The following is a 23,772-nucleotide window of genomic DNA, read 5'->3' as shown; positions in this document are numbered from 1 at the left end:
TGGAGAGCAACAAAGTGCTCATCAAACTCCACCCGTACGCTGGTCTTGCAAACCTGATGCACTGACAACAGATGAAAACCAAGTGACGGAACATACAACACCTGGGAGGAATGCTTCCCCCCTCTACCATTGGGAACTATCTCTAGCCTGCCCTCACTCTGTGAACTGGGATAGTGGATGTATCCCCGTAAGAATGTGACCAGAAAGCTTGCAGAGATCCTGTAAACCAGAACGGGAAGGAGTCGTGTGCCTGGAAGCACCACTGTCTAGAATCCACTCCCGAGTATCCGTTGCGGAGAGTCCTCCAATTTCCTCTTTTTTTTTTTTTCGAGAAAAGATCCTTTCATTAGTTATATAAAAAACGCCCGTAGTAGGGCTACAAAAAATCTCTCCTGCTCATAAGAGAAAAAGAGCAGGGAATACAGCATGGCAGCCCGGGAGACTCTCCCTAGGTGCTGCAAAATACAAGCATCAGCACAATGGACTGAGAGGCTAAATCATACAATGGGGGGGGGAAGAGCCAAACAGGTGGCCTGTAGTGCCAACGGGGGGATCCCGTGTGTAAGGTGTAGAAGGGGCCACAACGCCAAGTGGTGTGAAAGGCCTGGCGCCGCAAGATCGCCTCATCCGAGTCTCCCCGGATGCGGTCGTACTGTCCTCGCAGGGTGTGGATCAACTCCTGCCAAATCCCCCGTACAGTCTCTGCTGGTGGCTCCAATCTCCCCTCAAAGGCCGTGAAGCACCGGGCCCTCCAGGTGAACTAGATGGTGAGGCTGCTGAGGAGCTCCCATCGTAAATCCCTCTCCTGTGTCCAGCTGGCGGACGAGAAATCCGGTGCCGGAACCAGGCGAGGCTGGCCCCCAATAAATCTGATGGCCTGACTGCCTTGCTCCATCTCATAGCCCATCGCAGGCCCTGACGAGGTCGACCAAGCAGCGGCACCCCACGTAAACATACCCTCTGGAGAGAGGGGAGCCAGAATACGCAGCATCCGCAGCCAAATCTGCTGCGCCTGAGGGCAATCCCAAAGGCAATGTCTTTGTGTCTCCATAGGGTGGCCGCATCGGACGCAGGCCGCCGGAAGACCGCTGTAAACAAGCCAAGTGCCAACTGCTGAGCCCCTATGGGCGACCAGCCACTGAAAAGTCGAGATCCTGCGGGCCCGTCGACTAGCCCAGAGCCGAGCCCAAAAATCCTCCAGGAACTCCTGTGAGAGTCCCTGCAGCCGCCAATGCCCCGCTGCCGCTGGAGAGACCGTCCTCCTCGCCGTCAAAATATGCCACCCCAGTCGAACAGTATACTGGAAAAAGGTAATCTCTGTGGCCTCAAGGGATGCATAAGGATCATGCCACTCGTACTCCCCGGGGTCCCACTGTAGCCGGGCCAAAGGGCGCGCTGCATATGCCCATATGCGCCAATCCGGGAGCACATCTGCAGGGTCGGGGTCAATATGCCACTTCCGAGAAGCGGCGGCCACTACCCGAATCCTTTGAAAGGTGCACTCTGCAACCAAAGGCGACTTCATCTCCACTCTCTGGAGTCTGCCCTCATCCTGAATCTCATAGTAGAGGCAACCGCCATCCTCAGTGCAAGCTCTGACTGCAATCAGGATCTCCAACTGTGTAAAGGCTCCCATCCACCGTGGGGCCACTGGCTCAAGAGGCGTGAACCACTCCTCTGTGAGTGCCTCCTGAATATCATCCCTCATAATCAATCCCCCTCTGAAGTGACTCAGCCTCTCCACCTGGATCCCCCTCTGGGAGACTGCAGAAGGTCTGCCAGTCTCCAAAACTACGAGCTGGGCCTGCCGCTAAAGGTCCCCAGGCTAGACGAGGCCGAGAACCCAGCATATGACCCTGCTCCGTGCAAACCGCTGGGTTCCAGATGAGCGGCTGTCTGGCCCGCTCCTCAACACAAGGAGGAGGTCGGTGAGAGAGCCCCGGTCTCAGCAGTGTTGGGGTAAAGGCATTATGCCCACCCTTATAGTGTGTACAAGCCCATAAGTTATAGTACATAGTACACTTAGTACTTTTAATGTACTAAGTGCACTATGTGTACTAGTGCAATATACATGTGTGATAGGGGAGTCACACACTCATGCCTCATGAGTTGACTTATCCCCACAACTCTCTCTCTCTCTCTCCCTTGCTTCTCTGTGTATGTCTCCCACATGACCTAACCCTTCTTCCTTCTCCCACATCAACTGGTATCAGAGCCCTGGTTTTAGGGTTTTGTTCTCAAGTGCTGCATCGCTGGAATTCAACTGGAATTCATTTGCTGAGAAGGAGTCGAGGGCAGCCTTTTCTCCTTCAGCAGAGAGGCGAAGAGTTTCCTAGCGACTGTTGAATCAGCGTGGGAAATCGAAGCACTAGAGGGCTGGTCGGCAACTGTGTACTTGGTCGACTAGGGGTTGACACAACAGGGAACCCAGGCGAACAGCGTGGAGCTGGTGAAGCGTGGAGTTCTATCTTGGTGGCGGGCGTTGAATCACACGCATGCGGATAAGCCAAGAAGTCGAAGCGTGGAGCGAACAAACGCTAGGCCTCGGCTGGCGCTAGGCGAAACTGGAGCGAAGTGAGCGTGGAACGAACACGCGTGAGCAACGGTGGTGCCTTCAAGCGTACCCCTTCCACCTTCCGACACATCATCCTCTCGCGAGAGCTCCGCTGCGTTCCTTGCCGTCGCCGGCCGATACCACCTCTAATGGGCTGGCCAACCAGCATACGTGGCTGCCCACGACAGCCCAACAAGGGCTACCCAACTGGCTGCCCACAGCCAGGTGGGGCTGCCCAGCTGCTCCAGAAGCTGCCCAGCACCGAAGTCGCCGCCACCACCGCCTCCGTCTCAGCCTGCAAGTCAAGAAACTCAAAAAAATCAGAAATTTCAGAGGTATTTGCCTTCAATATTTTGGGAATTTCTTATTAATTCAAGCAATTGAGCAGGTACAGGTGCCCAATTGCTCAATTTTTGAGCAAAATTGGCAAAATTGGGTGACATTGGTCACAATCAGGATAAATTTGCAGGAAATTGGTCAAATCAGGATCAATTTGCAGGAAATTGGATGTCGAAATTTGGGGCTTTTGATGTAATTGTGCAATTAAGCACTCATACATGCTTAATGATGTGAAAAATCGCACATTTGGGCAAAATTGCAGCAAATTGCAGTACAAATCAAGGGGCTTTTGTGCCGATTTGGTTGATTTGCATGCAGGCAATCGCATTTGATGCTGTGGATAATGTGTTGATGCCTTACAAGCACTCAATGTGCCTGTAAATCAAGGGGCTTTCATTATTTGGATGTATATGTGGCCAGGGGGAAGCATCGTGAACACTCTGGATGCCTTCATGTGCGTCAATGTACCATGTATGATCAGCAATTGATCTTAAATCAAGGGGCTTTTCAAGTTTGTATGCTTGTTGATCTTGGCAAAGCAGCAGGCAAAACTTTTATGCCTTGAATCCTCAGAAATCAGCTTGCAGTCAAGGGGCTTTTGCCCAATTTCTGTTCGGAACTGTTGTATGCAGTGTTCGGGACTGTAAAAGTCTGATTTTTACTCATTTGGACAGCCAGGAGAGCATTTATTGCTACTGTACCTGCTGGTACAGATTTGGCACAGCTTTGTGCATGTTTTGGCATGGCTGTACACTGTTTTGAGTGACCAAAAGGTTCAATTTCAGCTGCTGAACTTGCCGGTTTGGTACATCATTGGTGAGCACTTGGTATTGCTGTACAGTACTTTGGAAGGGGAGCACATTTAAGGTGCTGTCCAAAATCTGCAGCAACCAGATTTTGGTGTTTTCATCACATAAAGTGGGAGAAAAGTTGCATTCTTGCTTCCGCAGTGGGAGATAAAGCTTGGGAGAAAAACTGTGAGCACTTTGTGTGCTTTTGGTGCAGTGTTTGCACATTTTGCAGGGAGTCAGGCATTGACAGGTTGCATTTTGCTATGGCAACCACAGGTGAGAGCTCTTCATTGCTTCACATCAAGAAGCTTGAAGGCTCGCATAATTATGATATTTGGCAAACCCAGTGCTACAATGTGTTGCTCCAGAAAAAGCAGCACAAGCCTATCAAAGAGAGGGGTGTAATGCCCGCTTCTCTTACTGCTGAAGAGTGGGAAGATATGGATGAGCTGGCAAGATCTACTATCATGTTGTCTGTGTCAGACTCATTACTTTTCAGCATTCGTGAAGAGAAGACAGCTTGGGGAATGTGGCAGAGATTGCAGGACTTGTATGCCCAACAAAGTGCCTCAAGCAAAGTGTATTGGTTGAAGAAACTCATAGGCCTTCAGATGAAGGAAGGGGCTTCTATGACAGCCCATCTAAATGAGTTTAATGGTATTGTCAGCCAGGTCATCAATCAAAAGTTGGCAATGGACGATGAGTTCAAAGCCACTTTTCTGTTATGCACTTTGCCAGAGAGTTGGGACACATTCAGGACAGCCACTAGCAATTCGCATGCTATGCTGTCATATGCAGATGTTGAGGGTGCTCTTCTTCAAGAAGAGATGAACAGGAAAAACAACTCTGTTGGAAAGTCCAATGCAATGAATGCACGTGGGAGATCCCAGCAAAGGGGAAAAAGCCAAGAACGGGGAAGGAGCAAGTCTCGCTCCAAAAAGGATTTGGAATGCCATTATTGTGGCAAAAAGGGACACATTAAAAAGCAATGCTACAAATGGAAAAATGATCAAAAAGAAAAGGGAAAAGGCAAAGACAAAGAGAAAGATGAAGCCAAAGATGTAAAGCCAAAGGGCAAAAGTGGAGTCAAGATCGAAGAAATCAATGTGTCACATGCAGGTGGCAGTGAGGATGAGGTCCTCTTTACGTCTTCACTTGATGCCCATTCACTTCTTACAGGTGGTCATGGTATGCACTCATGGATCATTGATTCAGGTGCCTCCTTTCATGTCACAGGTTGCAGAGACTTGTTTGTCAGGTACACTGCTGGCAATGAAGGAGTGGTTTATTTGGGTGATAACCATGCATGCAAGATTCTTGGCAGAGGTGATGTAAGGCTTGTATTTTCAGATGGCTCATAGCTTATGCTCCATGATGTCAGGCATGTGCCTGAGATCAAGAAGAACCTGCTTTCTACTGGACAGCTTGATGATGCTGATTATGTTACCACATTTGGTAGTGGAAAGTGGAAAATTAGTAAGGGCTCACTGGTTGTTGCCAGAGGCTCTAAGGTGGACACTCTTTACTTTATGCATGCAGGTGTTTGTCACCATGCTAATGTAAATGTAACCGAGCTGCCGGAAATCTCTATGTGGCATAGCCGGTTGGGACACATGAGTGTCAAGGGAATGGAGCAATTGTCTCGTTTGGGTTACTTGCCTTCTCTAAAGTTTTCAAGTTTTCAATTTTGTGAGCATTGTATATATGGTAGGCAACTACAGTGCCCCCACAAGAAAGCTCTTGGACAGAAAGATGCTCAGTTAGAACTTGTGCATACAGATGTATGTGAGATGCCTCAGCTTTCTTTGGGAGGGGCAAAATATTTTGTGTCTTTTATTGATGATGCCACACGCAAGGTGTGGGTTTATCCTCTTCGTTTGAAGAGTGATACATTCTCAGTGTTTGAGAAGTTTGTTGCTCTTGTTGAAAATCAAACTGGCAAAGCACTGAAAGCTTTGCGTTCCGACAATGGTGGAGAGTACATGTCCAAACAGTTTCAGGACTTTTGTGATGCTAAAGGCATCAAGAGGGAGCTCTCTACTCCTTATGATCCTCCACAAAACGGGACAGCAGAGAGGATGAATAGGACCATACAGGAGAAGGTCCGTTCTATGTTGTCACATGCTGCATTACCTCATGGTTTTTGGGCTGAAGCTGTTATGACAGCCATTCACCTTATAAACAGGTCACCTAACACGAGGCTTGGTGGGAAAGTGCCAGAAGAAGTATGGACAGGGAAGCCTCCGTCATACAAGCACTTGAGAGTGTTTGGTTGCGTTGCGTACGTGCACATACGCAGGGAAATGCGCACCAAACTTGATCCTAAGTCTCACAAATGCATATTCCTAGGATATGGTGACAAAGGTGAAATGGGGTATAGACTTTGGGATCCCATGAATAGAAAGATCATACGCAGCAATGATGTCATTTTTGATGAAACATGCATGTATAAGGAGCCTGCAAGGCAACAGGAGCCTGGCAGAGTCATCTTTGATGATGATGGACATCATGGACAACAACAAAGGGCTGTAAATCAGCCATTACAGCAGGAAAACCAGCCCTTAAATGGTGCTGAAAATGGTCCAAATGGACAGCCAGAGATGGCAGAAAATATCCCTATGGATATACCACAGTTAGAGGATATACCGGGCATGATTTTTCAGCCTTATGGCATGGAACAGGAGCCACCAATGGGTGATATGCAGGCTGGACAGCAACCTGCAAATGATGGTCATTGGGTACGGAGGTCCACTAGACCCTCCAGAGCCCCTGACAGGTTTGTTCCAGGGGTTGACTACTTATGCTTACTGACTGTGGGGAGCCCTCATGTTACAAAGAGGCTTTACAGAGGGCAGACAAGGCTCTATGGGAGCATGCCATGAAGTCAGAGATGGATTCTCTGCACAAAAATGAAACTTGGAAGTTGGTGCATTTGCCTGCAGGCAAGAAGGTTTTGCTATGCAAGTGGGTATACAGGCTCAAAGTTGCACCAGATGCAAAGCCAAGATACAAAGCCAGGTTAGTGGCTAAGGGCTTCAAGCAGGAATATGGTGTGGACTTTGATGAGATCTTCTCTCCAGTGGTCAAAATGACCACACTTAGAGCTGTGTTGGCTTTGGTTGCACATGATGATCTGGACTTGATTCAGATGGATGTGAAGACTGCTTTTCTTCACGGTGATCTCCATGAGGAGATATATATGCAGCAGCCAGAGGGTTATGCAGTGAGTGGAAAGGAGAAGCTTGTATGCAAGTTGAAAAAGAGACTTTATGGGCTCAAACAGGCACCAAGAGAATGGTATCATAAATTTGATACATTCATGAAATCACAGAAATTCAGGAGAAGTGACATAGATCACTGCTTGTACACCAAGAAAGCTTTGGATGGCAGTCTATTGATTCTCATTTTGTATGTTGATGATATGTTGATTGCCGGGAAATCTCGTAAATAAAGAGATGGATGCCTTGAAGAAGAGACTGCATGAAACCTTTGATATGAAGGATTTGGGTGATGCAAATCACATCTTGGGTATGCGGATACTTCGGGACAGAAATCAGCATGTGTTGTATTTGTCTCAGAAGGAATACATTGGCAAAGTTTTGCAGAGGTTCAATATGGACGGGGGGAAGAAGACTAGTACTCCTTTGCCTCCATATGTGAAACTCAGTGCTATGGACAGCCCACAGTCAGATAGAGACAGGACTGATATGGCCAAGATTCCGTATGCTTCAACTTGTGGCAGTCTCATGTATGCCATGGTTGCTACTAGGCCGGACATTGCATTTGCAGTGGGAGTGGTTTCTAGATACATGGCCAACCCTGGCAAGAAGCATTGGGAAGCAGTGAAAGGTGTCATGAGATACCTGAAGGGCACACAGGATATGTGCATTTGTTTTGGCAAACAGGATGCATTAGTGCATGGTTACACGGATTCGGATTATGCCGGTCATCCAGATAACCGGAAATCTACTACCGGTTATGTGTTTACATTCACAGGAGGTGCTGTGTCATGGATATCCAGGATGCAGAAGTGCACTGCCTTATCTACTACAGAGGCCGAGTATATTGCAGCCACAGAGGCTTGCAAGGAGGCATTATGGCTATCTCGGTTAGTGGTTGATTTGGGCTATACAGGGGATATTCCATTGTTGCATTGTGACAGTCAGAGTGCCATCCAGTTGGCAAAGAACCCTGTCTTTCATGCAAAGACGAAGCATGTGGATGTGAAGTATCACTTCATCAGAGAGGTGATAGAGAACAAGCAAATTCAGCTTGTTAAGATTCATTTGGATGACAACCCGGCTGATCTGTTGACGAAGAGTTTGCCTCCGGAGCGATTTGCTCATTGCAGACACTTGATGGGCATTGGATGAGGCCAGTTTCAGCCTTGATTTGGCCTTGTATATTATCATGTACATGCTGATTTTTTCTTTTCCTTTACTTAAGGGCACTTTGCCTTTAAGTGGGAGGTTGTTGGGGTAAAGGCATTATGCCCACCCTTATAGTGTGTACAAGCCCATAAGTTATAGTACATAGTACACTTAGTACTTTTAATGTACTAAGTGCACTATGTGTACTAGTGCAATATACATGTGTGATAGGGGAGTCACACACTCATGCCTCATGAGTTGACTTATCCCCACAACTCTCTCTCTCTCTCTCCCTTGCTTCTCTGTGTATGTCTCCCACATGACCTAACCCTTCTTCCTTCTCCCACATCAACTGGTATCAGAGCCCTGGTTTTAGGGTTTTGTTGCAGCTCCCAAGCTCTCAGGATACTCAAAGCAAATCTGTCCTCCCATCCTCTACTGAGGCCTGTCCTCCTCATCTCTATGAAGATCCAGCGAATCTCTGGTGCCCAAGTACCCCCTGCTGGGGGCGCCCGAGCCTGCAGCCGCTGCAAGAGGAGCTCTTTCCAAGGCTCAGCGCCTGGAAGCAACCCCCGAACAATAAGCTTCCCCAATAAGGCTCTACTCTGATCGACTGGATCTATAATGCCCAAACCTCCCTGAGCCAACGGAAGTGTAATAACTGCCCATGCAACCTTTGCCCGAGCTGGCTGACCGTCCCGCCCAGACCACAGAAAGTTCCTGATCAACCTCTGTACCTGGCTGATGCAAGAGCTCGAGAAAATCCAGCAAGACGTAATGTACCACATGGTCGCTAATAGCACCTGATTTGCCACCACCACCCTTCCGGCCAAGGATAGTCGAGTTGTACTCCAATACAAAAGCTTCTTCCGAATGCTCAGAAGAAGCGGGGCAATCTGCTGCTCAGGTGACAAATCTAGGCTAATCTGGCATCCCAAAAACCGCACTGCTGTGCCTGGAGGAATCCATCTAAAACCGGGGTCCGGGCTCCATGCCGGAGTGGGAGCACTACTGATCCAAAAGGCCACTGTCTTGCGCCAATTGATCAATGCTCCCGAAGCTGCACTAAAAACCTGGAGCGACTGCTCTGCCCGAAGAAGATTGGCCTCTTGGTCATGCAAAAATAAGCCCGTGTCATCTGCAAACTCAGCGTCAAGCAGGTCCTCCCCCTGGACTGGGAGCTGCAGTCCTCTCAAACTAACCTCCTCTGCCGTCAAATACATGCTCATAGCCTCCGCAAAGAAGAGAAAAAGAAAAGGAGCGAGGGGACACCCCTGACGGACTGATCTGGTCAGCTCAAAACTCGGCCCCCGTCCTCCTGCAATCAGCACCTGGCTGCGAGTTGTGGAATACAGAGCCGCCACCCCTCTGATCCATCCTGGCTCAAAGCCCAGGCGAAGCATAGTGCCCTCTAAGAAACCCCAATCAACTCTATCGTATGCCTTCTCAAAATCGAGAAGCATCACGACCAAGTCCTCGCCAAGAAATCTAGCTCGGGCCGTTGCCTCCCAGAAAGTAAAGATGTTGTCAAGGATACTGCGCTCCTTGACAAATCCTGTCTGAGGAGCATGAATCAACTCCCCCAGGAAGGGCTGGATCCTCAAACTCAAGGCCTTTGCTAAGACCTTGTAGACAGTATTGAGGATCGTAATAGGCCTCCAATGCCGAATATCATCTGATACTCCCTCCCCCTTGGGGATAAGATAGATCAAGCCCTCTGAAAAGCTCTGCGGCATCACCCCAGTGTCCAAAACATGCTGAAAGCCCCTGCGGAGCCTGGCCCCAAAAGGTCCCAATAGTGCATAAAAAAGGCCGGCGTCAGTCCGTCCTCCCCTGGGCAACTATGTCGCGGGCAGGACCCTCAAGGCCTCGGCAAGCTCAATCTCTGACAGAGGCGCACCTAGAACTGTACGCATCCGGTCTGTGACCCTCCTCTGCACATGGGCCCACACAGTCTGTCTGCATACATCTCGATCCTCAGTGGCTGGCTCCGCTGAAAGCAGGTCTCTATAAAATGCAGTGGCAATGGCTCTAATCTCCCCAAGCTCAGTAGCTACCGATCCATCCGGTCTACCAAGCTGGCGGACTCCTGCTCGCGCATGACGGGGTCCAGTGATCTCAAAAAACTCTCCAGTCACTCTATCACCAAGCTGCGTCCACTGAGAGGCCTGACGACGATAGTAAAACTCGTGTCTCTGCTCCTCTACCTCTCTAACCTCCTGGCGTGCCTGGCACAGCTGGGACGCCACCCACTCACATGCAGGGTGCTGCTCCTGAAGGCGCTGTAGCGAAGCAAGGCTGCGTCTCAGCCGATGCTCCCGCTCGCGAATCTCTCCCAGCCGTGTCAAAGCTGCAGCGTGAAGAAAAGAGCTAAGATCGGTGAGTCCCTGAGCACACTGGCCCGCTGCATCCTGGTCAGAGCACTGACTATCATGCCAGATCCTCTCAATGTCCTCAGCGAGACTGGGATCTGTAAGTATCCTCTCTGGGATCCTCAACTGCAAGCTGGGCTCCCGTGTCCCCTCCTCCAATGTCAATATAACTGGCGCATGATCTGAAAATGAGGTGCCAGCGAGAATGCCGACGGAGCCCCCTTGCTCCCCTAACCAGTCGCCCACATAAAAGCGATCAATCCGTGATAGATTAGTCCCTCCCTGCCGGCGATCCGACCGAGAGAAACTAAGACTGTCCTGAGACCGGGAGAAAGCCCCATGCTGCCATGCATCAGTGATCCTCAGTGACATGCAAAACCGATCCCAAGCTGCAAGCTCCGTGCCGTGCACTGTAACATGATTGCCTCCCACCCTATCTGCCGGGTCCTCAAGCATGTTGAAGTCTCCCCCGACACACCAATGTGCGGCCTCTGGCAATGCATCCGTAACCTGGGTCCAGAACTCTGCTCTGGCACTAGCATGATTGGGCGCATAGACGTTGAGCACGCCCAATAGCTCATCATGCATCCTCAGAATGACATACTGTGCTCTACCAGGCACAATGATCCCTCGATCCACAATGGCCTGCCGCCATACATCTGCAATGACCATGCATACTCCTCCCTGTCCACCCAAAGGACCAAACCCTGCAGACCAAAAAGTGTCCCATCTACCAGGCATCACCGAACCATATCTCCGGATCCTGCTCTCACCCAAGTGGTGCTCCTGCATCATCAAAATATCAATGCTGCCACCAACCAGGCATCTCTGAAGCTCCTGCCTCAAGCAGCCACGGTAGCGTATAAAGTGTGCTCCGCCAAGGCCCTGTACATTCCATGAGATGATCCTCATGGATGTCCTGCTGAGGTGGATGCTGTCTCAGCCGTGCGGCGGGCCTTCGCAAGCGGCTTGGATGGAGAGTAGTCCCCATCCGAGCGGCTGCGAATCTGCCCACCCGATGTACTGCAAGAATCCCGGATCAGGCGCCAGTGGCTGTGGCCCATGGCGATTGCCTCTTGCTCTGACAGAGAAACCTCGTGTATACACACATATCCAGGGTCGCGTGCTAAGTCGGCCACTATGCGCACGACCAAATGCCGAATCCCTGAGGTATCCACACCCCCGGGATCCAAGAAAAAATGAGCCAACTCCCAAAGTCGGCCTATCACATCTGTCACCTCCAGATCGCTCATGTGATGAGAAAACTCAACTGCCTGAGTCTTCAAAGTGCTGAGAGCGAGCTCTAGAGTCCACTCCCGGTCGCAAGGGCCACATAGAGGGAAAGAGAAGGCCACCGCTGAGTCTAGTGCCTCCTCTCCGCGGGGGCCGGAGGTATCACTACATGAACTCGGATGGGTGCTGGCTCATGGGGGCCCTCTGCTCCAAAAAGCCGTGTGAAAGTATAATCAAAAGCCTCCGAGCGCTGTCTAATGCCAAGGCGACTCAGCCGACTGCGGATAGATGAAATCCGTGAAGCCCTAATCGGCATAGGTCTCCTCTGTGATGCTCGAGCGAGATTAGTGCTCAGCGCTCTCCGGACTGCAGGTGAACGCCAGGGAACCGCCAGGGCCTCCCGGGAGGGAGAGGCGGGCGGAGGGGGAGGCGAGGGGGATGGAGAGGGAGCCGCTGCCGAAACCGGAGCGGAGACGGGAGGAGGCGATGGTGGAAGCGAGGCGGTGGGGGGGGGGGGCGGGGGTGGGGGGGGTGAAGGAGGGGGTGCTGGCATCTCCTGGTCCTCAGTCGTCGCCGCGGGGGTCTCCTCCTCGAGGGGAGAAAAGCTGTTCCTCACGGGAACCCGGTGAGGCTGAGACTGTGGCTGCTGCTGCAGCGGTCTCTGGGCGTGCTGCTGTGGTTGTCTCCCTCGGCGGCGCCCCTGTCCTGGCTGCCACTCCGAGGTCTCTGTGGCCTGAGCAGGTGTCCCGGAGGCAGCCTGCCGAGCCGAATCTGTGGGCGGGCCATCAGTAGCCTGCTGTTGTGGTGAGGGTCGGGGTCTCCTGTGAGGGCAGGCCTTGGCCAGATGACCGACCTGCCTGCAAATGAAGCACTGATTCGGGAGCCCCGAGAACTCCACTCTCTGATCTATCCATCCCCCCCTATCCTAGGTAGCTGAATGACCTTAGGAAGGGAGGAGATGTCAGACACCAACACTCTGACCGAAGGTAGCCCAGCTGCTCTGGCCACCACTGAAGCTGCCGAGGGGCCAGTCTCTAGTACCGAGCCCACCAATGCTCCGAGCCTGGAGAGGAGCGGAAGATACTCCCGGCGGAGTCCAGGGAAGCAAACTGTAACATGGAAGAGGCGCTCTCGCTGCTCCGCCGCCGCTGCTGGGTCAAATCCATGCTGCCAAGGTCTGAAGAAAGCCCGAGCACCCTTGATGTCCAGGGGTGCTCGGGCAAGGACCTTGGCAACGCTCTGGGCGGCCTCAAACTCGATCTGATAATGTCCCCGGCCTAGGAGCTGTACATCCAGGATCTTGCCCACATCTGCAAGAAGGCGAGCCTGAAGAAGATCCCTGATCTCCCCTCTGCTGGGGCGAGTGCCGACTATACGGCAGATGGTGGAATGAGCGTGGAGGCATTCCACCTCTGCGGTGAGGCTCGTTTCCTCTTCCGGCGAAAGAGAAAGCCTGATGGGGATGTCCTCGGGGGCGGGCGAGGGGGCTGCGGATGAGTCCCTCTGAGGCGAGGCGGGAGGAGTCTCCATCAGAGTCTGAAGCTCAGGCGAAGGTGAGGCGAAAGCGAAAATCCTGCAAGAAACGGGCTGCACACAGAGAGGCGGAAGACCGGAGGAAAAGGAAAAAAACAAAACCCCCTGGGGGTGAAAAACAGCACGAAAGAGGAGGGAGGGGGCGAAAAGTCGAAGGAGAAGCCCTTTGGGGGGGGGGGGGGGGGGCGGCAGCAACGCGAAAGGGAGGGGGGGCGGGGCGCTGCTGAAGAGAGGTGGGCGCGAACAGGCGAAGAGGGGGGGGGGGCGAACAGGCGAAGAGGGGGGGGGGGCGAACAGGCGAAGAGGCTAGGAGGGGGGGGGCGAGATGGCGAGGAGGGGGGAGGTGCAGTAGCGAGGAAGGGGGGACGCAAGAGGGCGAGTACGCGAGAAGAAGGGGGGGGCGCAATGGCGAGAAGAGGGGGGGGCACAGAAGCGATGGCAGGCGGGGGGAGGAAGGAAAGGGACGCGAGGGAGGGAAGGCGAGGGGCGAGCAGCGCGAGCGCAGGGGTGAAGGCGGGAGCTTCAGCGAGCAGCGTCAGGTGCAGCGCAAAGAAACAAACTTTTGGTTAGAGTTTAGAAACTTTGGAGTCCAGCCTCCAATTTCCTCCTTGCCTGAAGAAAATGAAACATCGGTGTCCACCACCTCCAGGTGCACAAAAGCCGGAGTCTTCATGATTGCTGCTGAGGAATCTTCACCCTTCTCGGTCTTCCGCTTTGGACACTGCCTCCAATAGTGGCCTTTCTCGCCACAATCATTACAGGTTCTCTCTGCCTTTAGTTTCTCGCGGTCAGTAACGGACTTCTTCTCAAAAGACTTCTCCGACGAAGCCTTCCCTTTGCCCGCGTTACGGCCTTTCGACCGTTGGCCAGTTAAGGCCTCCGAACCTCCACCCTGAGGAGGGTTCGTGAATCGTTCCTCCTAGTCCAGGACCATGGGCACAAGCTCCTCCCATGTGATGGTGCTGAGCCTGCCACTCGTAATCAAAGACGAGTAAAATGCTGAGAACTGAGAGGGCAAGTGCGACAGCAATGTTATGGCCATGTCCTCTGACGATATCTCCTTCCTAGCCTGAAGAACTTCTTGTTGAAGAGCCTGTAGCTTGTTAATATGCTCCCGCATCGTCGACGACTTTGCAGGGCTCATAACCCGCATCTGTACTTCCAAGGAAATCCTCTTCATGGGCGATACCCTCTTGTAAAGAGAGGCCAAATGCTGCCATATACCTCTGGCCAGCGTCATATGCTTTACATGATTGATTACTTGTGGTGTGCAGTTGAGGAAAATAAACGAACGGACCCTGGCGTTGACACGATCCCACATCCGTGTCTGAGCCTCCCGGTCCTTTCGGGTTGACGACGGTAACTCCCCTTCCTCTACTTCCGGCCGTGGAACACCAACAACGACGAAATCAGCGAGGTCGTAAGACTCCAGAACAGATTCCATCATAACCTTCCATATGCCGTAGTTACTCCCGTCCAACTGACGGTCCACCGGGAACGTGGGGAGTGTCGGGATCTTCGCATGCCTCTCGGCCATCTCAAACAGATCTGCCATTGCGGGGATGTACTCTGAAAAGGGTGGGTGGGTGGAAACAAAGAAGAACTAACACTTGCAAGTGGCTGTCCAGCAAATCAGCCGCCGTCCTGTACGGTCCACCAATCAGCAACACAACAGTCCCCCTCTTGCTCATACAAATCCCAAGAACTATCTAGAGCCTAGGCTCTGAAACCATGTCAGAATACGCAGCGGAGATGATGACCAGATCTGGGAACACAAGAGCAAAACGCAGTGCAGAAAATCACAGCACAAGAGAGAGAGAGATAGAGGCGTGTAACTCTGCTCTATATACACAAGAAGATCCCGTGGATGATTCAAAATGGAATGGGGGCTGGGGGCAATTTTATATGGCCCCCCATCAGCAGTCGGCCTGCCGACAGGACAAAAAACTCCTCCACGACTGAAAATCCAGAGTCGGCCAGCAGCAGAGTGGGTCGGCCAGCATCAGGGAAGTCCACGACTCATGCAGTGCAGTCGGCCACCTCCAGAATCTCCACAGATGCAGTTGGCTAGGTTCAAGGTCCTCCTGCCACTACTAGACTGCCTCCCATGCCACAGAAAAATAGGGAGAAAATGGGGGAAAAATACGAAGAGTGGGGATAGATGAGAAAACACCTCAGCCATCCCATCTAGCTTATTCGTATTAGGAGGGGGTTCGTGATCTGTAGCTAGAGTGGACGCAGAATCACCCTCCAGTGCACCTTTAATACCCTATTGGCTTGTTGGTGAGGCAGAGCATGCCTCAACCCCACTCGCCACATTTCATAATCCCTTTGCAACTAAACATGCCTCATCATATAGGATCACTGTAGTTGGTCCCATCCAGCTTGTCCTCCACGGCAAGCATCCCAAACACATAATTTCCAGCCATTTTTATCAGCAAATAATATTTCTGACTCACAAAAAATGTAACCTGACCAACACATTGGAAGTGTAGTGCCCACTTAATGCAACCAATATAGCTGCGAAGTGACCCAGTGATGACGAAATACCTGCAAATGTATTGAAAATAGTAGTGTACGAAGCAAATAAAATTATGGATGAGCGAGGCTGATGAAGAAGTACCATATGCAAATGGAGCAGGAGATCGACGTCGATGCAGAAGGTCGACGACGAGGAGACAGCGCAGGAGAGCAGCGCAAAGAGAGGTGCGGCCCGTGGGTGCAACAGCCGCGAAGATTTGGTCAGACTTATAGGACATACTCGGCCTGGAAATCCTCAGCAGTTTGGCAAAACCATTTTAGTTCACAATCTCTGCATGGAAATCCTCAGCAGTTTGGCAAAACCGTTTTAGTTCACTTGGTTCAACTTTGGGTAGTAAAGTTGACATCATGGTAGACCAGGGGGGATAAGAACCTGAACCAGAATAGAGAAAATAAAAGTTATACTCCACACGCACACGCACACGCACACGCACACGCACACGCACACACACAAGTTTTGTTTGCAATGACAGAGCTAGAATCTTTGATCTTCAAGTGTTTCTTTGCTGTTCTTGATTCTTCTTGTCTGCATCTGATCTTTCTTTTGATTCTTTTGATTGTGAATGCAAATCATGTTTTGTTCTTAAGGGTCATGCATTTCCACATAGAGCAGAGAGCATCCAAGTTCTGGCTTAATACTATCCTCTTGAGTTCTTGGCTTGTACATTGCTATGTGGCCATGTGTTTCTGGCTAGTTGTCACCTGTCATTGGTGTGCACGTATACCTACCCTGTGAGCAAACCCTAAATTACTCTCACAGTCTCTCAGTTGGCTCTCTCCCTTCGTGAGGGGTCTCAAAGGTGTGCTAAACCCTAACTCTCCTAATCTACCCCTTACATGTTCTCATTTGTCTTGGCACACAGATTTTAGGGGTGGTGCATGTGACAACTATGACAATCGTATGTTGGTAAGACAAATGAATTGCCAATCTGGTGTTGTCCTCCTTGTAGTGGGAGCTGTTCTTGAGATCTAGACAACTTTGTGTTTTTAGTGCTTTTATTCCACTTCAAAAGGTACTTTTTGTAGTTAAAGTACATAAGAAGGGAGGCTTCAGAATTCTGTGCAAGAGGGAAGAAGAGAACACCCCAAATATGAATCAATGAGAAGATGTAAGGGGAGCAGAGGAAAGAGAGTAGGGGCCTTTTTAAATATTGGTACTTTTTAGATTAATAATATAAGAGTTGTAGGATAGTATCAAATTTCAAAAATGAAAATAAAAAATCTTAATGTTGTGGTGGTGGTTTTCGCAGGCATTAGTTTTAGGCGCTCCGGGAGAGGAAGTAACTCTAGAGTTGACTCTTCGCGTTGTAGCAGACGTGGGCCTTGTGGTATGAAGTAATCCTTGTCACAACAATCATTTTCATGTCGAAGTCTTAAGACTCTTTATAATCTTAACTAAGCAAGACTAATTTGTTGTGTCCATTAATAATCAATCTTGGATGGTTATTCTGTTCTATATCACTTAATGGATACTTGTATCCACCTCAAGGAATGTGTTTCCTTGAGGTCTGAGTTGTTTCAATGATTGCACCCTCAAGTAATGGCATGTGCCATACATCCTTTTTTAGGTGCTCCAGGGGAGGAAGTTGTTCTAGAGTTGTCTCTTCGTGTCGTAGCAGATGTGGGCCTTGTGGTATGAAGTAATCCTTATCAGAACAATTGTTTTTATGTTGAAGTCTAAGACTCTTTATTTCATTAATCTTAACTAAGTAAGACTAATTTGTTGTGTCCAATAATAATCAATCTTGGATAGTTATCCTGTGCCATATCACTTAATGGATCTTGTAATCACCTCAAGGAATTTATGCTTGAAAGTGGTGAGAGGTAACCTCCTATATGGCAGCAGCAAGCAGGAGTGCACCCCCCCCCCCCCTTTCCGCGCCCCCTATCCCCCCACCCTGTGGGCCAGGCACCTCTGCCCCCCACCAGCAAAGCAGTTCCCGTCTCCTTGTTGCCTTCGCAACTTTCTACCTGTGCCCCCCCCGCCAACACCCTTTTGTCTGCCTCTTCCCCTGCCCTTCGGACTGGGCCTTCTGCTTGGGCCTCTTGCCCCTGCTGCCCAATACCTGCCTCTTTTGCCTCCCCTTGCCTGCCGAGTCTCCCCTCCAACACCCCTCCCCTCCACACACACCCCCCCCCCCTTTTCTTTATTTTTCCTACCTTCTGCCCACTCCCTTTTTTGTGTTCCTCCTTGAAACTCCCCCTCCTCTTCCTTTTTGGACACTCTGTTTCACCTCTCTTTGCTTGTGGACTGTGTTCTTTCTTTTCCTTCTCGTTTTCTTCTTCTTCCTCCTTCTGGTGTGCTAGTTCACGGTGCTCTTTAGATAGAAGATCAGTGTGCCATGTGTCACTCATCCAGTGTCTTTGATTTCTTTGGGTCAAAAGATACGACTACATGCCTATAAAAGCATTGTACTTGGTGAAACACATCAATCACTCAAGTAATCATTGAGTCATGCGATACACTCTTTTTGTATATCTTCTCTCTCTCTCTCTCTCTCTCTCTCTCTCTCTATGGAACGGGCTTCCGCACTTAACGTACACGGCATCCCTAGCCCACGGGACACCTACCACGATCTTGCCATTGGCTTCAAATCGAGGACATGCTCCACTGCCATCACACCACCTTCACGCGTACCGTGACAGAAGGGGACCTCTCGGCCATACGCAGTAACCCCATGCTCGACATACTTGAGAGAGGTGTACCCTCTATTGGAGGATGATGTGCCCCACATGCTTCATATTCTCATGTACTCCATGATGAGAGTCTCTTGTACTAGTGCTTATGCACCATGTACTTCCCCATGATGATCATTGTAGCAACCTCTACTTTCAGAGAGCTATGTTATTTGTACTTGTCTTGTTTTTCTTCTCCATGATGAGACATACTATGGATAGCAGTTGTCTCATAGACCCATTGGGTCTTTAGGAGTCATTTAATATAACTAACTCGGTGTGTGTGTGTGTGTGTGTGTGTGTGAGCAAACGATGGTTTCTTAGCCTGGAAACGTCGAAACTCTGTTTCGTGAGAGTTGCTGTTTCGTTTCCGTTTATCTTTTTCTAATCTTCGATCAGAATATCATCCATTGTTTTGTCTCATTTAGTGCTTGCTTAGTGATTTTCTACAAATTTTGCTCACTATTCATTTCAAATTATGGTGGTGTTCTCATTATATTTATATAATGTATCATAGATCCATTGTTTCCTAGCCATTACTATTTCCTAATTTTGAGACATTGCCGTTTCCCAAAGGCTGGCCGTTGCTGTTGCAGTTTCCTTGCATGCAACTATGGCTGTAGACCCCCTTGGTATTGTGTCAACCTACATGGTTTTAGAGTGAGGCTAGCCTGCCTTTGCTGTGCCACTTCACCCAGTTTTTGCAGCCGCTCTTCTATTGTCGACACCTTGTTGTGCTCCCATGCGAAGCAGCGCCACCATGAACCACTGTTAATGCAGTCGCCGTGTTGCATGCACGGAAGCCTTGCTGTACTGATCCACAACCCTAAGCTTGATTAAGAACAAGATGCTAATTAACACATGATTAAGACATAGGAGAGAGAAGAAGAGAGAGATTGGTGTCAGGGTTTTTCTTGTATTTAATATTGTACAAAAAAGGTGGCTGTATCTATGTACAGGTTTTGGCCCTTGGTCAACCCCAAAGGGGGTGACCTTTTGGCCCCTTTCTACATGACTTCTACTTAATGCTACTTCTACTAATGCTGGAATGACTTCATGCTTATATATATGTTGGAAAGCTGGTCGGCCAGCAACATGTTGCTGTCGGCCTGTTGCATGGACAAACACCATGAAAAATATTGATAAAATTCTGCACTTTGTCTTTTGGTCTTGCCCACACCTGCTGCCCACTATCGAGCTCCTGGCCGCTTGCTACACAAGGTCCTGTTGCCAGCCCGACAGGGTATTTGCTGGATGCCGACAGGCCCTCATGCCTTCCCATGATGTCGCTGATGTTGTTGTTGTTGATGATGATGAAGATGTGAATTTATGCATCTCAATGTTTTGGGGTTGTACCATTTATTGGGTATTTTATGTATTTTTCTCTTATTTATTTGTCCTGTACCAGTCGGCCAGCCCTAGAGGCAGTCGGCCAGCTCTCACATGGACTATATAAGGAGTTCCCCCATTATTCACTATTCCATCCATTCCCTTGCACAAGTTCAACATTCTCTTGCTGGCCTATTGCCATTGTAAAGCTTCAAGCTAATATAAAAGGTGATCTTGTCCAGAAGCTCTCTCTACTCTCTCTCTCTCTCTCTCTCTCTCTCATCTAGTTTATGCTTCTGCGTGTGCATTCTCAATCATGGTATCATTTGCATAGGTTAAGGCGGCTCCATCTTCTGCAAATCTGCCCGCCTTCTCATCCGTGCCTTGCGTTTTCTGCCCTACCTCTTCCTGGCTGCAGTTCAGCCCTAAATAGTGATTGCGTTTTCATACACTGCTGCGTTTTTTGGTCCAGCCAGTCTTTCCCTTGCTGCCGGCCAGTTCTTGGTTGCGTTTTCTCCTATAGAGGCAAGCTGGCCTGGTTTCTTGGTTGCGTTTTCTTCTACAGAGGCAAGCGTTGGAGTTTTGGCTGCAAATTCTGCTCCGGTATTAGATTTGGTGAGTTCTCTTGCATGTGAAGTTGCCAGACAAGTGCCTGTACATTTCCTTCTTCCTCCATGAGTCCCTCCCCTTCCGGTAGGAGGTTCCCGATGGTTTCTTGGACTGTTTTGCTGCTGTCCAATTTCCTCCTTTTTCAGGTTTGAGAGGGGGTTGATTGGTTCCAGAGCCTCGCTTCGTTGGAAAGCACTTGAGAGAAGTGTTTGAGAGCTGAGATCTGTGTTATTTGTTACTGTGGATATGGGTTCCCTCTTGGAGGAGGCATCTCTCCCTGTTTCTCAAGAGCAGGTAAGGTTCCCTCCTAGTGGATGGGATCAAGCACTTGTCACAGTGCAACAGATAGGATGGTGTCACTGCTCCTCTTTTGGAAAACAAGTTTATTTGGCCAAGCATTGTAAGCCTGAAGGTTGCCACATGTCCCAATCTAAGAGATGGGTCCTTCCATAAACTTTATCTCTAAAAATATCCCAACTGGTAGACATTCTGTCATAGGCACTTTGCCAACTCTTGGTATCTGCTCAATTCCAGATGTAATGACGCGAACAGAATTTCCATCGGAGTCGGGCCAAAAATAGCAACTCTCCTAAATTTTAGGAGTGTGGTCCTTTGTATTCTAGGATAATCCCCCATTCCCAAAGCTTGTACTTTCCAAATATTTAGGCATCCTGGAGTCCACCAGACCCCTTTCATACTGGGAAATGTCCAGGCTCGTGACATCCTCCCCAGCTTCTTCTTAAAAGTTGTCCGCATTTTTAAGCTTCAAGCCATATATTCAAGATATAATCATGTCCCATCAAGTGGGCGAGACAAGACAGTCTCAAAAATCCAATATAACTGAAGAATCCATGTCCCAAAGAAATGGGCGAGACTAAATAAGTCTCCATAATAGCAATATCATGTCCCAAAATAAATGGGCGAGACAAATCAGTCCCATAAGTCCAGATATCATAATCCAAGCTCAAAGCACACAAACATGTGTCAATCCACATGACCCTTGGCGTACACATAAGTCCCTTGCCAGCCAGGTATCATGTCCACTTTACCACTTGCACTCCGTGTTGGTACTTTGACCACACACCTTGGATGAGAGGTAGGCTCAAGTAACAAGATAAAACAATCACTTGCAGGCATAGATAGCCTGATGTTCCATAAGCATTTCTGCTGCATTTCGGCCACCAACTCACACTACCCTCTCAAGTGCCCATGTTCCCTTCCATCTGCTCTCTATTGTTCCACCCACATATGGTAGAAACAATCTTCAAGAGAGCACGTAGAACAAGAGAACACTACACACAGCATCATGTACTCGACACTACCCTCTTAAGTGCTCATGTTCCCTTCCATCTGCTCTCTATTGCTCCACCCACACATGGTAGAAACAATCTTCAAGAGAGCACGTAGGACAAGAGAACACTACACAGGGTATGTGAACCATGAGTTTCATAAGTCCAATGCATCCCAAATAAAGGGAGCCAAAAAGAATAATCCATAAACCTAAGGATAGATCCATAAACCTAAGGATAGATCCAAATTCTTAGAAAAGAAGTCCAGGAATCCATAGACCTGTATACCATAACTCTTACCACATACTCCGTGCTAACCACACACCTTGGAGTAGAGGTGGACTTTTATCCATAAAAGCATTATATCCATGAGATATCCAAATATTTCTTCTCTATAAACTGGGACAGATTCGTCCATAATCTTGTCCAAGAAAGAAATCTCCATAGATATAATCCATCCCAATAAAGGGAGCCATAAACAATGTTTCCCTGAAACCATCTCAAGGCAAACAACACCACCTTTCTCCTTGCATGGCTATACAAGGGTTAGTGAACATCAAAAACACTTCGTAGTAAATAGCCAAAGCACCAACTTTGCAAACTCAAAGTATACTTAGCTTTTTTTCTGCCAGGTTGGTCATGAAGCTAAAAGAAATATCTCGTCACCATATCCTTAAGATATCCTGAGATATATCTCCATATATCTTGCTTGTAAGCTTGATAATATAATCCACAATATCGATATGGAAAGAGTGCTAAACGTGTGCACATAAAGCCAACTCCATACTTCCAAGATAAATTTTGTGAATTCATAAATCCTTAGATCAACAAGCTGTCTACTGCTCATGCTCTTGCTTCATAAGCTATGAAGCGGCTGGCCATGCTTAACAGCAATGATGGTAAGTGTGGTTCCCACTTGAGATCTTTTCTCTTCCTTATTGATAGAAGGAAGCCTCCGCTTCCAAGAAAGCCTATGCTCTGATACCAATGTAACTCGCGGCGGTGCCCGGGGGACTAGGGCCTTTGACACACTTGTTGATTCCATCAATGCATATTAAAACATTTAAACATGGCCAGAGCCTTAACACATATCCATCATCACTTTGCATAAAACATAAAGCTGGACAAAACATCCACAAATGCTAAAAATGGAGCTTGCACGCGTGACACCGCATAGAGGCCGGAATGGACCGACTCCCCTCCCGTCCCCCCCCCCCCCCCGCCCCCCCGGAGTATTTTATTACCCAAGGAGAATAATATCATGTACAAGCTTTGAGGGCCTTACACTCCCCACGGGAGATGCCGGATTATCCATATACAAATGCCATAACACAGCCCAACACGAGGCAACCAAGCCGGAACATAGGCTGTAGAAATGCCGAGCCAACAACATAATCCATATACCTCAGTGTGGGTATTGATTCTTTCCGAAAAACCACGGGTCTTCATGCAATAGAGCTGGTACAACAAGTACAACTCTCCATTCAGTCGGTACAGCACGTACAATGGTTGGTACAGCCGGTACGATGGTTGGTACAGCCGGTATGGTGGTTGGTACAGTAGGTACATCAAGTACAAATGTTGGTACATCATGTACAATGACTAGTACAATAGGTATAGTGGTTGGTACAGCCGATACAGTGGCTGGTACAGCAAGTACAGAAGCTGATATAGTCGGTACAATGGGTGGTACAGTAAGTACAAGTACAAGGATTGGTATAGCCAGTACAATGGCTGGTACAGCAGGTACAAAGGTTGGTACAACAAGTACAATGGCTAGAAATCATAATAAATGATTAAATACCCTTGCCTTCAGTATTTCTTCGCGATGGAAGCCTCCAAAACAGTCCCCAACAGCCGGTATTCTTCATGGGCAGCCTTCAAGAGAGAGAGAAAGAGAGTAGCCATCATTAGGGCAGCATGTAACGGTGGTAGAGGCTAGTGTGTAGCAAGAGCGCCTCCATTAATGAAGAGAGAGGGCTCCAATTTATAGATTTGGGCCTCCCATGAGCTAAAATTGCAAGAGAAGGCTACAATGACAAGTGGAGAGCCACACAATAGCTGAAGTGACAAGTGTGAGGCCACTTGTCTCACTTTGATCCACTTTCTAACAAGTGTCAGGCCACTTGTCTCACT

The 23,772-nt window shown here is 49.2% G+C and overlaps 1 protein-coding gene across 2 annotated transcripts in view; it reads left to right on the top strand.

Annotated features, from left to right (window-relative positions):
- LOC147607866 (putative GTP-binding protein OBGC2) overlaps positions 1-23,772 on the top strand; it is a 91,894-nt gene that overhangs the window by 22,194 nt on the left and 45,928 nt on the right. For both annotated transcript variants that reach the window (XM_086789698.1, XM_086789697.1), the window contains exon 5: positions 16,984-17,061. In XM_086789698.1, the coding sequence (XP_086645824.1) occupies positions 16,984-17,061 (78 nt within the window). The remainder of the gene's footprint in view (positions 1-16,983; positions 17,062-23,772) is intronic.

The sequence above is a fragment of the Cibotium barometz genome, chromosome 54, assembly GCF_041138505.1.
Source record: "Cibotium barometz isolate CiBa-2024 chromosome 54, ASM4113850v1, whole genome shotgun sequence".
In the NCBI taxonomy this organism is placed as follows: domain Eukaryota; kingdom Viridiplantae; phylum Streptophyta; class Polypodiopsida; order Cyatheales; family Cibotiaceae; genus Cibotium; species Cibotium barometz.
Note: the sequence above shows the minus strand (reverse complement) of the source record. Positions and strands in the feature narration are given on the sequence as shown.